The sequence below is a fragment of the Chlorocebus sabaeus genome, chromosome 21 (genome assembly GCF_047675955.1).
Source record: "Chlorocebus sabaeus isolate Y175 chromosome 21, mChlSab1.0.hap1, whole genome shotgun sequence".
NCBI classification, from domain to species: Eukaryota; Metazoa; Chordata; class Mammalia; order Primates; family Cercopithecidae; genus Chlorocebus; species Chlorocebus sabaeus.
The window spans coordinates 131,748,045-131,764,012 of NC_132924.1; the positions used below are offsets into that span (position 1 = coordinate 131,748,045).

Genomic DNA, 15,968 nt, shown 5'->3' on the forward strand with positions numbered 1-15,968 from the left:
CTGCTGGCACCAGAACCCACCTTCTGTCCCTCAGATGACTGAGGTCCTAACAACTGTGTAAAAACCTCTACGCACCCCGGCCACTCCCTTCCTGCCTTGGGCCTCCCACCTGCGTGCTGGGACCCCTTCACCCTCTCTCCAGCAGCCTTGGCAGTCCCTACCAGAGGCACTTTCCTCACCTCTGACCCCCCTTCTTTACTCTCCGTGAAATTTCAGGAGACGATCCCCTGCCATCCTGCAGCCTGGGTCCTGCCCTGAGGCCTGGCTCTGGCTCCACTGATCCTTGGAGGTAGCTCCTGGAGCTGCCCTTCCCACACTTACCACAAGGGCATCTCCGTCTCCCACCTCGAGGAATTCGATCAATGAGCTTCCTCATTTCCAGGAATGCCCTAATTCCTTCCAGAAATGACTGCTCCATGGACCTTCCTGAAACACAGCTCACACGCAAACCCCACTTCTCAGGAGCCTTCAGTGCTCTCATCTCTGCAGGTTGGGCACGCTGACTGCTCTTCTCCCTCAACTGTTCCCTCCTTCCCTCCCTGCGGCTGAGCTCAGGCCTGACACCGGCTTCTTCCACCTGCTGCACACCAAAGCCCACCACCCTTCAAGCTCCAGGGCAAAGCCAGCCCGAGCCCTGGTGTAAATGCACCCCCTCCCTCCTGTGAGCTCCCACAGCACATTTTGGGGCAAGGAGGCAGTGGTCTTGGGGACGACAGCACGCCCGTCTGCAGCTGTAAGAAGAACCCCTGTCACCACCCACCTGGGGGGACAGGGCCAGGTAACCAGCTTCACACTCCGTCCCCTCAAACTGGCCTCTGTCCTCCCCTCTTGAAACTACCTTCACAAAAATTATAACAGTGAGAAAATGATGGCAGTGAAAGAGACCTGATTTAACCACCCCCCATCTTGCCTTTAGATGCCCTCAATTATTCCTGGGCTTAGGTCAAGCTAACTTCAGGAGACTTTTAGGTTATGGTTTAAGTGATAAGAGCCCTTCCCCCAAACTCAACCATCTTTGTAAGGCTAATGAGAGACCACCGGGCTAGGGGGAGGACAGGAGCCTGAATTCTGCTAAGGCACAGATATAAATGATTGCCAGTCGTTATTCCGGAAGTCACAAGATATGCAATTTCCCCAATTACCCCTGCAGATGACTTCGCTATTGTGAAACCTAAGATTGGCCTTTTGAGATGTCTTTTCAGGGTTTCTGCATGTCTGACACCATGGCTCCACCTGAACTGGTCAACCACTCCTGTAGCCCCACCCAGAAGTGATTCAGCCCACCGAGGACCATTTCCCACGCCCCTATGATGGCACCCCAGCCCATCAGCAGCAAGCACCATTGCCTAGCACCCCCATCCCCAAACTACCTTTGAAAAACCCTAGCCTCTGAGCCTTTGATGAGGTTGATTTGAGTAACAACTTGGTCTCCCACATGGCGTGGCCAGCATCACATCAATTAAATTCTTTCTTTACTGCAATGCTGTGTATTGATCTTGTTTGTGCAGTGGGCAGGAAGAACCCAGCGGGTGGTTACATTCTTCACTGGCAAGGAAAGAGCTACAGGTAAGTTACAGATCCTTTGAAAAGCTCTGTTAATAATCTCCTGGGAGGGGAGGAAGGTTGCCTTGAAATTAACTGTCGATTCTAAGCCACAGAAGCATGACCAATGGCAGGATACTTAAGCGGCTGCAGACATCTCAGCGTGCTCTGGACGTGGCATCCAAGGCCCAGCATGGCAGTCTCCTCTTCCAGACAGAACACGCTGCCTCCGCCCAGTTCATCTACATGCAGAAACATAGAGAATGGGGTGGTCTGTGCCAGGGGTGTGATAGGGGAGACTCTAGCCAGTGGAACGAGGAGGGGTCATCAAATCTTAGAAAGAAGAACATGGGGCCCTGCCCTCAAACTTCAAAGAATCGACATAGACCAGAGAAGAGAAAATGCTGATTTCACACAGTGGATGGTGAACAAATGGAAAACCTTATCTCCAGTGTAAAGGCAAACACAGAACTCTCAGGACCCTCAAACTCTTTACGCCAAAGGAAAAGTTGAGGATGGAGGCCAAGTTCATTTCACACGGATCATGCCAATTACAAGCTTGTCTTCCCAGGTTCAGAATGACAAGATGAGATCAGCCATTTCCTCCACCTACCCAGAGATACCTGCAAAACTGATGCTTCCTTTACCCCCTTTCTTTCTTCAAAAGTTCATCTGGTCTGATGTAAAATGCAGATTTACCAGGTACCAACTAAAGTCTCAGCGTATGGCCATTTGCCTTACTACCTCCTCGCCCCTCTCCCCACAGGACTTTGCCCTTTAAGGATAAGTATAAACGCTAACCCTCCTGAAGACCTCTTCAGAAAAGACAGTCAGAGGTGTGTCTGTGACTCATGTTTCTTCTGGATGTGCTGTAAGACTGGCTTAATAAACCTCTTGAAACCTTCATTGAAATCCACGCCTCAGTCACTGATTTTGGTTATCACCAGAGGTGGCTTAAGCTTCTCAAAGTTAAAATAGAGACAACACCTGAAAAATCCCTGAGCAGACACAACCAGTCAGGTCTCATAAATTACCTCAACCTTGATTGATTTGCAGACATAAGGGACACTTAACCTGAGCCATTTCTTGTAAATACCCATTTTAAGGAAGAATAGGACTTAAGCTTAACAACCAGAAGTAGCCAACAAACTTTTAATAACCATATCAACGAGGGACTTTCCAATGGGACAGAACAAATGAGGCAGCTGTGCAAGTGTAACCAAGCCAGCATTCTCTGCTTTACTTCTGTGTTCGTCTATTAAAAACCTACCCTCGCATTCCCTCAAAGGAGTTCCTGAACCACCTCGGGTTTGGAGCTGCCCGGTTCACGAACTGTTGCTTGCTCAAATCAACTCTTTAAACATGTCACTGTGCCTCGGTTTACCTTTTTGACAGTCTGGTGTCAGAAGTGAGATCTGAAGGAGACCCTCGACGACCCCCGGGAGCAGTGCGTAACCAGGCGTGGGCAGCCCCCAGGCCACTGCACTTACTGCTCTCCCGCTGCATTTGGTGGCCACAGGATGAGCCCCTCTAGGAGGTCGAGCTCCACAATTGCATCCTGAGCTCTCTGACTCCATGGGAGCAGTTTTTGTTCCAGAGCTCAGCCTGGGTCTGACAGGGACTGCACTGGAACCTGGATTGGGATCCAGAGTCAAACTGGGTGTTCTACAGGAACTGGCCTGGGTCTAGTTGGAGGCCTCAGGTAAGAAAAATGTGAGAAAAACAGGGAATTATGGGTTCATCAGAATCCATGGAGTCTGGGACTCCCCATCTGGAACTCCAGCTCATTTTATGTTCAGAAACTACAGACCCAGAGCCCGTGGCTTTCTTGAGAAATGGGTGCAGCTCAGGAGGATGACTCTGAGTCACAGTGGCCACAGTGGGAAGTTTATTCCAGACGAAATCATTCACGTACGGGCACATTCAAGAAAAAGGAATCCTGAGTGCCTGCAAAACCACACAATACTTTTTTTGATTGGCATGCAGATTGATTTTAGACAGAATGACTCCAAAAATACAGCCTCCCTAAAGGAATCTCTACAGCACTCGAACAAAACACTATTTTGAGTCTACTAACATCTGATTTCTTGCCTTTTCCATATGAAGATTCTGAAAACCAACTTCCTTACAAATTAAATCCTCCACTGAGCCTGGAGCATCTGCAACAACTAACTCAGAGTTTGGCCTTGCACACAACCCTGAGCTATTACAAAAGCAGCCACCTGAAGCTGAAGAGGAGAGGGACTTGTCAACACACTGGGGTCTCCCGGCCACTCCCTAAACATGGCCTGCAGTCCCAATACGGCTGACCCTGGACAACAGGCAACTATGCCCACAACTCCTCTCCGGAGAAAACTTAATGTCCTTTCTCCCTGCCTTAGAGATACTGAAATCTTTAAAATGCAGGCATCTGGGAAATGACTCATCAGAAGGGAGAAAAAATGGGAACACTGTAGAAAAAACCTGGCAAATGGAAAATCTTAAAGTCCCTTCCATATGTATTAACAAAAGACTTTGGCCATCCAAACAGGTAACTTTATCTGCCAAGAACACAATTTAGACTGACCACTGAGTTTTATATTATTGTACGTGGCACAGGGCTACAATTTGAGAACAGAAGCCAGGAATCTCTGCTTCTGCCTGTTTGGTTATGTACGTCTATATGTATGTATGTTATTTATATGTCACATTATCCTACCTCCCGATATTATTATTAGAAATAACATATAAAAGAGCTGTATTTTACTGGCCTAAAGAAAATTAGGTGCTTGTATAAATTAAATATTTTGTCAGAAAAAAAGGAACTAACCCAGTGGTTTTCAAGTTCATATAACTTGAGTAATCTTTAATAAATAAGAGTATCAATGATTTAGTAGAAATGGACATTCCACTTAGCTGAGCTAGTCAAATAAGCTCATTATTCCTCTTAAAAAATTTGTCAACAAGAAAAGTAACCTGAGATGACAGGTAGTTTGATATTATCTGTTTAAAAACAGTTTCCAAAATCTTTTTGAAAACTTTAAATTCTGAAATTATACTAAGTTAAATTAAATGATATTTGCTACATATCTAGATCATACCCAAATAAGATAAACTACTAAACACTAATTCCTAAAAAGAAGTTTAAGCTTAAGTATTTTTGGCTTATTATAGAGGAACTGGAGCTACCTGGGTCTGCCAGTAAGCATGTCCTGTGCTAAGAAAGTACATGCCATTTAATAACTATGATATCATGTACTTCCTAATTCACAGTGCATATTAATGTCACTAAGGATTAAGAATTTGAATTAACGTGTAATTAAAACCACTAGAAATAAATATCAAAGCAAACAACTGTATATGAAAAATGTACACATAAAGTAGGATGTGTTTTTAATAAGGAAAAGCATATGAGGTCTGTGTTTAAGGAAAAAGAGAGTACTTTTATCTTAAAGCAAGATGACTGATTGTTCCAGAATGGAAAAGAAGAAAATGAGTAAGACAAAAGCTGGTTGGGTATACACAGTTGCAGAAGGTCTGACAAAAGAAATTTTATGTGTGGTCAAACTTCTTAGAATGATTTTATTTACAAGTTTCTGTTAAAAAAAAAAAAGCTTAGTAAAGTACTGACACAAAGTGAGTTTGTTTTCTCTCTATTAATAGGACAGTATTTTCTTGAATATTGGTCTTCTCTTAATTACAAAAGTTTTTTTTTTTTATGTTTTAAGTAATTGGCCTAGAAAACAATGATTTTGTGTTTTATCAGGATAACTTATTAAGCTTCATGCTGTCTTTATTTAGTCTCTGATTAGTTAAGAAAAATGAGTCTTTAATATTAAAAAAGGGCCAGCTGCAGGGGCTCGCGCCTGTAATCTCAGCACTGTGGAAAGCCAAGGCAGGTGGATCACTTGAGTTCGAGACCAGCCTGGCCAACATGGTGAAACCCTGTCTCTGCCAAAAATACAAAAAATTAGTTGGGCTCGGTGGCACATGCCAGTAATCCCAGCTACTCGGGAGGCTGAGGCAGGAGAACTGCTTCAACCCAGGAGGCAAAAGTTGCAGTGAGCCCAGATCACACCCCTGCACTCCAATCTGGGCAACAGCGTGAGTGAGACTCCGTCTCAAAAAAAAATAAAATAAAATAATAAAAATTATATTTAAAAAGGAAAGTTATTTTTTACAATCTGGTGTCTGTTCCATAAAAACCTGCTGGAAAATATTAATAGGAGGAAGCTGGGTGCGGTGACTCACACCTGCAATCCCAGCTCTCTGGGAGGCCAAGGCGGGTGGATCACTTGAGGTCAGGAGTTCGAGACCAGCCTGGCCAACATGGTGAAACCCCGTCTCTACTAAAAATACATAAATTAGCTGGGCTTGGTGACAAGCGCCTGTAATCCTAGCTACTCAGGAGGCTGAGGCAAGAGAATTGCTTGAACCCAGGAGGCAGAGGTTGCAGTGAGCTGAGATCATGCTATTGCACTCCAGCCTGGGTGACAGAGCAAAACTCCATCTCAGAAAAAATAAATAAATGAATAAATAAATGAAAGGATCAGCCAACGCATCAGCAAATGTTAACCTGATGGTTTAATTTCCACTCATCCCACGACACGAGGCAAGCCTCAAACATACAGGCCCTGGCCATGAAGCCTTTGGAGCATCACTGGAACTGGGTATTGACCCAGAAAACTCTACAAAGCTTTGTGACCAAAGAGGTTCAAGTCTCAAGTCCCCTTCAGGAAGAGCTGCAATCTGCTCAAGTGTCCAAGTTTGCCTCTGTTGTTCATAACAACATACCAGAAACTGGGTAAATTACAAAGGAAAGGCATTTATTTCTCACAGTTATGAGGCTGGACAAGTCAGGGTCGAGTGGCCACAATGGTGAGGGCTTTCCTGCTGGTTGGGACTCCTCATGGTCCCCAGGTGGCACAGGGCATTGTGTAGTGAGGGGGCTGAGCGTGTTGGCCCAGGTCTCTCTTCTTATAATAACACCTCTATCATGAAAACCCACTAATCTATTAATGGATTAACCCACTTACAAGGGCAGAGCTTCCATGATCCAATCACCTCTTCAACGCCCGTCTCTCAATACTACCACATTGAGGATCAACTTTCCACCTGAGTATTGAAGGAGATAAATATTCAAACCACAGCACATCAAAAACATGTGAAAGCCAAAGCCACCAAGAATCTGACAGGCCACACAAAAGCACACATCCATAGTGGCCATGTACCCCAGACAAGCACTGCTGCCCAGGAAGAAGCTGAGAGGCCACTGGCCACACTGAGGAGCTGTGTGTGTGGAGAGCTGCACGCTGGCTGTGGGTCTAGTTTCCATTGAGCCAGCCCAGGTCTCTGAGCCTCTCGAGAACCCCCGCGCCAACACAGTCCTTGTGGAAGATCAGGCTGAGCCCAGGAAAAGGAGGAGGCCCGACAGACAACACGCCGTAAAAACCATGGCTTGCAAGTAAAGAATGTGAAATGGGTATATCAATATAAAATCATAAAAAATGAGGCCAGCAGGAATTGTTACTGCTGTGGCCACCTGGAGAAGGAGCAGCCACTCGTCATCAACCCCCACCAGCAGGACAGGAAGCAGCCAGGTTCTGAGGACGTACCTGGGGAGAAGGAGGCAGGTGTGAGAGCCCAAGGATGGAGGAGACAGAGATCAAAGGAGGGGAGTGGAGAGGGCAGAGAGGTGTGCACTGGGAGAGGCCATCGACAGGTGGGAGCTTGCTGGGTCTCGGGTCACCAGCACCAGACTGAGCCCTGACCTCAGAAGGAGGGGTGGGGAGGAAGCTGACTCTGACCCCATCAGCAGCAGCTCACCCCAAGGGGCTGGCCGCCCAGTCCGAATGGCTTCCTGTGACCCACTGTGGTCACCTAGGCAACAGCTCTGTTCTTCCCAGACAGAAGAAGCCACTGGTGCACCTCCGAGTGGCTCCTTCACCTGCCGGAAACTGACTTCTCAACCATAAATCCCTTTATGATGCTTAAGATAAGCATTTTATTCAGGGTAAAAATTAATTCAGTGAGAGTTGTTTCCTATAAAAAGTAAATATAAAGACATTACTTTAAAAAAAAATAGAGACAGCTTCTTGCTCTGTTGTCCAGGCTGGAGTGCAGTGGTGCCATCACAGCTCACTGCAGCATTGAACTCCTGGGCTCAAGCGATCCTCCTGCCTCAGCCTCCTGAGAAGCTGGGACTATAGTGTGTGCCACCACACCAGGTTAATTAAAAAGTTTTTCTGGTGTCTTGCTATGTGAATCAGGCTTGTCTTGAACTCCTGCCTTCAAGTTATCCTCCTGCCTCGATCTCCCAAAGTGCTGGGATAACAGGTGTGAGCCCACTGCACCAGGCCATAAAGACATTACTTTAAGACTATCTCAACCAATAAACAGTTATTAATTATTTAAATATCCAAGACGAGGAAATGACCTTAAGGAGTTTAGAAAATAGAAACAATCTAGTCAAAAAGATCCAAAAGAAAAAAGTGACCAGGCTGTTTATCTCACCAGTCCAAAGAGTTATTTGCACTAGGACAAGGACCTACTTATATCAGAGAGAAAATGGAAAGGAAAGAGATAGGCACCAATTAAGATGCAGCTGATGTCTACACCATCAATACTGACATCAGAGGAACCTACTTCCCTGCTTTCTGCTGTGGATTCCAAAACTGCTTGGTTCAGACCTCCCGGAGCATAAGACAGTGATTATTCATTTAGTTTCTTAGCACAGGTCTGACTGGAACGTCTGCTAAGGACCAGGAACAGCGAGCTCCCACCAGAGCTTCAGCTCTCACAGCAGAGACCAGCATCACAGGACAGCTGAGCCAAGACCACAGTGCGAGGTGGAATGCTGCTGTCAGCACAGGCCTTGGACCCCCCAAGGAGGGCCAGGCCCCACATGATGTTGTGGAACCCATTCGTGGACACTGTCTGGTTTCCTCTGACAAAGAGGAACAAGAAAGAAAAGACTAGGTGTAAAATGGGATGTAATTAAGTATATTCCACGTGACACAACCGTCACAGGAATGAGAAAGTAGGCGAAAATCATGTCATTTGGTCATAGGAGATGGTGCTTCCAATTTTATATTAGTGGCTTGAAGTTAACCCTCAAATGCTGGTGAAATATTTTATTCCCACCAACAAAACAGTCACTAGAACATTGTTTGTAGTAGCAAAGCACTGTCAACTACCTAAAAGTCCATGGACCTGGGAGAGACTAAAGAAACACATTAGCAGCTCTTAAATAGAATATAAGAACAAATACAGAACAGTCACCAAATAAGTTGTTAAGTTAAAATACAAAACAGAAAAGAAAAGCAAGATGCCGAGTGCATGTGTGAAGAGTGTCAGCTTCCACGTGTCTGGAAGGAAAAGTGGGGTCTACCCATGTGTGGACTTGTGCATACCCCGACTCTCCAGGGGCAGCTTGGGGCTAGCAGCAGTGGAGTCTATAGAGACATTTCCCATTACATACATTCTGAACAGAATTTTTCTGTGTGTGTGTGTATATATATATATAGATAGATAGATAGATAGATAGATAGATAATCACTTAATTTCTACTGTGAGAAGTTTCATTAATTTGTTCAGCAAAAGCTTTTAAAATATCTTTTTAGATGCTAAGTACCGTGTGAGACTTGGGAGAAGCAACAGAAACAAGATGCCATCTCCTCTGGGCACTGTAGGAGAAGGACCAAGAAATCACACACTGAGTTACGATCACAAGAGTCTCAGGATGCTATGGGACGTAAAGGAAACACATTTATATCCTACTCAGCAGCCACCAATCCTTACTTGAGATCATTCTCCCAAGTATGATAGAAAATGTGTTTCTCTGACATAAGTCATCCTTCTTTCTGGGGATGTTTGTATAGCAAACAACCTAGGAGAGTTCAATAATTAAGATAATTAAGATATCGTCTCTCTCTGTAACAATGGCTGGGGGTTTGCCAGCAGCCTCCTTTTGACATTGCGGGTTTCCTAAGCCAGTTCTCCTCAGCTATGACACAAATGCACTGCATCCGTGTGGGCCGCTCCCACTGCTCCTGGGGGACTTGGGAAGCAGAGGGAACCCATGGGTACATGCAGCTCATGACGCCTGCTGTGCGTGAACAGCAAGTCTCTTGTCTCTGGCCCAGCATCTCATGTCTTCTGCAGCACCTGCAAAACTGTGGCAGGCTACCTTGTTAGCCTGCAAGTGGGGAATGACCTCAAACCCTTCACAGTTCCTGACACGTAGATCAAAATAAGTTCAGCATCCATTGTTTAAAAGAAAAACCAAAGAAAAGTTAGTTTTTAAGCCTAGCACCTTCCGTGGCCTGGTCTAAGCTGACATTCACCATCAGATCCATTTCAGCCATGTGCCTCTGAAGGATGGCTCAGAACAGGGAGCTCCCAGACACACAGAAACCACCTCTGCTTCTCCCCAGCGCAGGTCACACCCCTCCAGACACGGGCATTAAGAATGATATGAAGTCACATGAAAGTTCCTATCCAGCCTGTGCCTAGGCAGGAAGCCTGGACAAAGCCCCCTGAGGGACCTGTCCTTTCCACCTGCAGGTTGGCATGGCCACGGGAAGAGGGCTGGATCTCGGCTCTGACGCCTGGAGTGCCTCACATGCATATCAGCAAGAGAAAGCTTGTCTTAGTGATGCATCAATGTTAAGTCACACAGCTCCAAATAACTCCTAAGCTTACAAAGCGAATCCTGTTAGAGAGTTTAGAATTGAAATTGGTTTCTGTCTGGATTTATGTGTTTTTTTTTAGATTCAACATGTAATAAAGAGAAAAATTTCCAAATCAGACTTACACAAATTATCTCACTAGAATTGGAAGCTAGGTTTTTTTCACCTCATTTCTGACACTCTTTCACACAAATTTCTTAATCGTACAGATTTAAAAGTGGCTGTTACAGACCCTCAGTGTCTTGCCTCACCTGGCATCAGGTGCAGATGCACACTGTCGTCCCGTGGAGTCACTCAGCCCATCTAATCAGACGCCTTCCTCAGCCTCAGCCTCAGCCTGTGGGTCCCGTGGAGTCACTCAGCCCGTCTAATCAGACACCTTCCTCAGCCTCAGCCTGTGGGTCCTGTGGAGTCACTCAGCCCATCTAATGACACGCCTTCCTCAGCCTCAGCCTGTGGATTCGGGTTCACATCGCTGATAGCATCTTTATTCTGGTAACTTACTTCTATTTACATCTCTGGCATTTGAGCCATGCATATTTCAAAGAGTACAAAAAAAAAAAAAAAAAAAGTGGCCAGGCTGAGGCCCCGGCACGCTGCTGCTTCTCTCCTGAAGGGCAGCGTCTTGTTACCAAGTACTTCATGCAAGTCAAAAAGGTAAAACGGATGAGATACAGATATTTTTCCTACAGAGCTGATACTGGAAATAAGAGCCTTCAATACAAGATGTCCAGGTAGACACCTGTTGCTACAAGAAAGCCCAGTGACAAGTTTCCCGACCAACACAGCCTACAAGGGGCCCTCAGGCCTGCATCTGAACCCGCTCAAGCTGGTGTGGGGCTGAGTGACTGCCTGGGACCTGTGGCCCCTAGCGTCCGATGTGACTCACACACAGACTGCCCACTGAGGAGGAGCCCCTGTGAATAGTTTAAATGTGCTGACCTATCTTTGGGTGAAGGTACCCCAGGAAGCGTCTCCGCTCTTGGGTTAAGCTAGAGTCCAGCTACTGTGCAGTGAGCCATCAGATAGCTACAGGCTCCCTCAAAATCTTGTTTTCTTAATGTATTGCTTGCAAGCTTTTAAGAAAGTGGAATATTTTATATAAATCTGCATTTCTAATATCTCATGAAAACAAGAAACTGGACAATTTGGAACTTGGAGGTGAGGAGGGCTGCCCGGGTCCCCAGGCCCCCAGGTAACCAGGTAATCCTAAACGCCTGTCTCTCCTCAGGACTACCTTTCCTAACTCAGAATTTTCACTGGGAAGAAGGACCCTCCATGGCCATGCTGCTGCTTCTGCCGTGGCGGCCTGGCTGCCTCCTCCATCCACATCTCCTTGGCTGCGTCAGCATTTCCCAGGACAGACTCTCAGCATGGCTTCAGCTTTATTTGCCTTTCTCTGGACAGAGTTCAAACAGACAATCTGGAAGATGGGCCAGAACCATGCGTGTACCACGGAATCACAGATCTTTAAAGCCGGAAGAAGTCTTGGAGGCAGAGCCTGCATGTTTCAGACTGGGCAATGGTGGCTCAGAGCAGGATGAGAATGGGGAGGGACACCGGTTTTAGTGGCAAGCTACAGCCCCATTGTCCAGCATGGAGACCGCTGGCCGCCTGTGGCTACTGGACCTTGAAATGGGGTCCAAATTGTGTTGTGCTGTAAGCACAAAAAACACACTGGACTTCTACAACTTAGCATAAAATAAGAATATAAAATTAATAATTTTAGGTTGATTATATGTCAAAATGTTAAAGATTCAGATTTATTCAGGTAAATGAATGATACTATTAAAATTAATCTGTCATGCTTCTTTTACTCATTGTAATGTGGCTTGCATTCTGTTTCTACTGGGCAAGGCTATTCTTGAATAAAGCCCACCATGTGAGGCCCTCTACAGGACACCAGACTGTTTTAACACAGATTTCATTTCTTTCTTGAAGAGGAGAAAATCATAACAAAGAGCAGAGAAAGCTGACGGACAAAGGCCTTGCTACTATTTATAGGCCGGGTGCTATCCCAGGGCAGAGTCTATAAACAGGTTGTTAGCAGGCCCAGTTGGTTGGGGCATGATGGCCCAGCACGCCTCTGTCAAACTGGAGAAGGCAATCTGCGCGTTCACAGTGTGCACCGCAGGCCCGTCTTCAGCACAACCAAAGTCCATTTTCCTGTTTACTTTCTGCCAAAGATCCATCATCCTTAACCAGATCAAACTCATCTGTCCTATAGCTAAGAATTTAAAATACAAGAATTCAGATAAATGCTTTTATCCCCTGGAAAACTGAAGCTGCTTTTGCAAAGCATAACAAAGCCCGTGAAATTGTTTTAGTAACTGTTGCTATCATCTCAAACCATGGAAACTATTATTGTTAAGAATTAAGGTTTTCTTTTTAAAGGTGTGTGTGAAGACCCTACCTATCCAACACTCTATAGTTCATTAACAAACAGTGGGAAGTGGCCTTTCTTTTTCTTTTTTCTTTTTTTTTTAAAGATGCAGGTGGTGGCCCTGAACCACAGCTGAGTGAGGCATATTCCCGGGTTAGAATGTCACTGGAGTTCTTACTCACCAAGCTCTCTGCCTTACCTTTGTATTGTTCTGTTGGAGACCTCAGAAGCTCTGCACATTTTGTTTCTTCCTCCTGTATTTCCAGATGAAATTGGCATTCTGGGTGAATGCTGTTCACCTGTTCAAGGTTAAAAGAAATATTAATAACTAAAAATTCCATAATAAGAGGAAAAGCAAGCAAAAGTTCTACAAAAACAACCCAAAACCTCACAGTTTTAAACTGCTTCCAAACGTAAATGCATTTAAAACCAATCACCTTAATTTTTCCGGCATTTTAAAAAAACTTCATGATTTACTTTGTAAAAGTAATATAAAACAAATACAAAATCTAATGGAATATTTTTTTCTGAGCAGGAAAATGAACTTACTAACATAACACATCGGTACTAATTTGGAGGCAACAGAGCTCTTCACTCCATTAATCTCTCCATAGCCGCTCCTCCATTTCGCAGCCTTTGGTTTGGTTTAAGTGGGTGCCTGTGGACTGTGCACCTTCCTCTGGGGACGGCCTCCACCCGGGGAAAGAGACGTGAAAGAAGGGCTTTATTTTTAAAGGTGTTGGTACACGTTCAAAGCTTAACCCTCTAACTACAGATAAAACTGCAATCATTTTGACTAGAATTTGGGGTGGAAGAGATATTCAAAAAGATGAGCAAGATGAGGAGGGAGGCAGAGGTGGGGGAATCACCATTGTGGCCCCACAGAGAAGAGGGGGCGATTTCCAGTCAGGCTCCATCAAGGGAGTGAAAGATGCTACAAAGATAGTAATTAGCAGTCTATTAATGTGAGAAGACAGAACTACACAACGCTTCCTCTCAGAAGGCACCGTTTCTACCTAGATCAACATTCTTGTTCTTCACGCCCACCCCCAAGTCAGCCCAGGGCCTGCCTAGCGGCCCTTAGGGGCTTAAGGAGGGCTCCCCCCACCCATCCTTTTGGTCTTGATCTTCTCCCTCCCCGCCACTACCCAAAATTCTACTTGCACTAAAGTAATAACCACAGAGAATCATACTGTGGGGTGCATTATGGCCATCTATGTTTAGTTATCTTACTATTGAAATGGTCAGTAAGAGTTCCAACCAGGAACACAATTTCCTAACACAAGTAAGGGGAAAACAATGCTGGAACTGCTGCCACCTTTAGCTCCATTTAAAAGAGCCCGGAGCTTGCTTCTCAGAGCTGGTGACTGAACCAGCACCAGGCACTGACTCCCGGCTCCAAGTCCTCTGTTTTCATGCAGGACAAGTGAGTGGTTTAAATTTCAGAATTAAGGAAATTATATTGATGTAAAAAGAAAAAACTTTGTTAAAGTAGAAAAGACATTATAATACCTGACATTCCTGGAATACGCAGAGCAATGACTGAGGACGTTTTTTAGCAATGAAAGCGGCATTACCCATGATAAAGCCCGGTACTTTGCAAGGACCCGCTCCGCAAAGCGCCCACTCTCGAGGGAGGAAAGCCCGGCTGCGCCCCCGCGCAAGGCCAGGGAGTGTGGCTGGAGCCCCGCTGCACACCGGGCGTCGCCGGTTAATCAATGACCCCGTCCCGTCGGCAGCGCAGCCTCCCAGCGGCGGAGCCGCCGCGGATCGATCCAGACCCACCTCGGCTGCCACGCGCACGAAAACCGCGCGCACCGCAAACCCGCTTCAGTCTCCGAGAGGAAAGCAAGAAACAAGGCTCGGATTTTTTTCTTTCTTTCCTTTTTTTTAAAGGTTCACAAAGGGAATAATTCAGAACTCCATACGCGAAGGCACTTATTCAACAAACTTATGCGCGGTTCTTTTCCTCCAGTGCTCTTGGGGAAAAAAGCAACTATTTTCAAAAGGAAACTTTACTTAACCGACGCCACGTCCCCCGACACTAAAACAAACAAACGGCAAGTATAGGGAGGGGCCGAGAGGCATCTGCGGCCAACGCCAACCCCGATCTCCCCGTGAAACGCGCAGCCCGCGCAGGTGCCCGCAGCTCCCAGCTCCCGGGACGGCCCCGAACCAGCTCATCGTTGACACGTCCAGGGAGAAACGATCCCGTTTCCAGCAAACCCCGGACGATGGGGCGCGGGGAAGGGCGCAGGCAGCCTCCCAACCCGAGTCCCGCAACCCGGCGGGGCCGGAGCTTGGCGCTCCACGCTCTCCCGGAGGAAGCTCCGGACCCCGGGCGACCCCGCTCCCCCTCCCCGACCCCGCCCGCGCTCCAGCACCCGGGAGGAAGGCGAAGCCCGGCGGGAGCAGCGCTGTCATCGGAAGGGGAGACCCGGGCCCGGGGCGCCGTGGGGCGGGGGTCGCGGGCGCACTCACCGGGGCGAGCAGCCAGCAGGTCAACAGCGCGGGCGGCCACAGCGTCCGCATCCCGAGCTCAGCGCGCCGGGGGCCGCCCAGCGCCCGCCGCCTCCGTCCTGGGTCCCCGCGGTTCCGCCGCTTCCAGCATGGGCCGGGCGCGAGTGCGCGGAGACCTCGGGCCCCGCAGCTGCAGCCGAGCGGCCCGAGCGCGTGGGCCGCCCCCTCCGTCCCGGCCGCTGGAGCGCGCTCCCTGCTCGCCCGTCCCCCGCCGCGCCCCGCCGCTCCGCCCCCGCCCTGTCCCCGCCCCGCGCTCCCCCAGTCCTCGTCTCCCTCCTCCCACGACAACCGCCGCTCCGCGCCCTCCTCCCCGCCCCCCCACCTCCCCTCCCCTGCGCCCCGCGCCCTCCTCGCCCCTGGGCTCTCTGTCCCCACCGCGCGCTCCCTCTGGTCTCCGCGACCCCAGCCTCTCCCCCCGTCCCCTCCCCTCCTCTCTGCCCCGCGCCCCGCTCCCGGCCGCGCCTCGCTGATTCTGTGGGCGGAGGGGCTGGGAACGGGGTGCTCAGTGCGCGCCCGGCTCCGAGCGGAGACAACGGGGAAGAGCGGCCGGCGGGGCGGGGAGAGGAGGACCGGGCCAGGTGTGCGCTCGGAAGGGGCGGATGCCTTTGCCGCCGCCTGTACCCGCCTTTCTAAATAACTGCAGAAGCCCAAGAAAGCGGCCAGAGACCCGTCCGGGGTGGGCGCGTCGTCTTTGTAGCCGGTGGGGCTCGGTTGGGGCGTCTGAAAATGGAGAAAATTAGAGTGCCTTTTGGTGGGGACCCCCACAGCCTCAAAAGAGAAATCAGGTTGGACAGAAAGCTGGAGAAAAACGCAGACGGAGGTATAGGCGGGTCCTAGCTTCAGCTCGGCGGCTC

General features: G+C 48.0%; 1 protein-coding gene across 6 annotated transcripts in view; it reads right to left on the bottom strand.

Annotated features, from left to right (window-relative positions):
* The window catches only part of VIPR2 (vasoactive intestinal peptide receptor 2), a 109,475-nt gene extending 94,163 nt beyond the window's left edge, over positions 1-15,312 (bottom strand). For 4 of the 6 annotated variants that reach the window (XM_073009581.1, XM_007983668.3, XM_073009579.1 and 1 more), the window contains exons 1-2: positions 15,076-15,312; positions 12,794-12,893 (exon numbers count right to left, since the gene is read on the bottom strand). In XM_073009581.1, coding sequence (XP_072865682.1) covers positions 12,794-12,893; positions 15,076-15,126 — 151 coding nt within the window. In that variant the 5' untranslated portion in view covers positions 15,127-15,312. Of the gene's footprint in view, positions 1-10,462; positions 10,665-12,793; positions 12,895-13,143; positions 13,641-15,075 lie in introns of those variants that run through there. The other 2 variants (XM_073009580.1, XM_073009582.1) reach the window with 2 other exon arrangements.
* Positions 15,313-15,968: the final 656 nt, after the last annotated feature.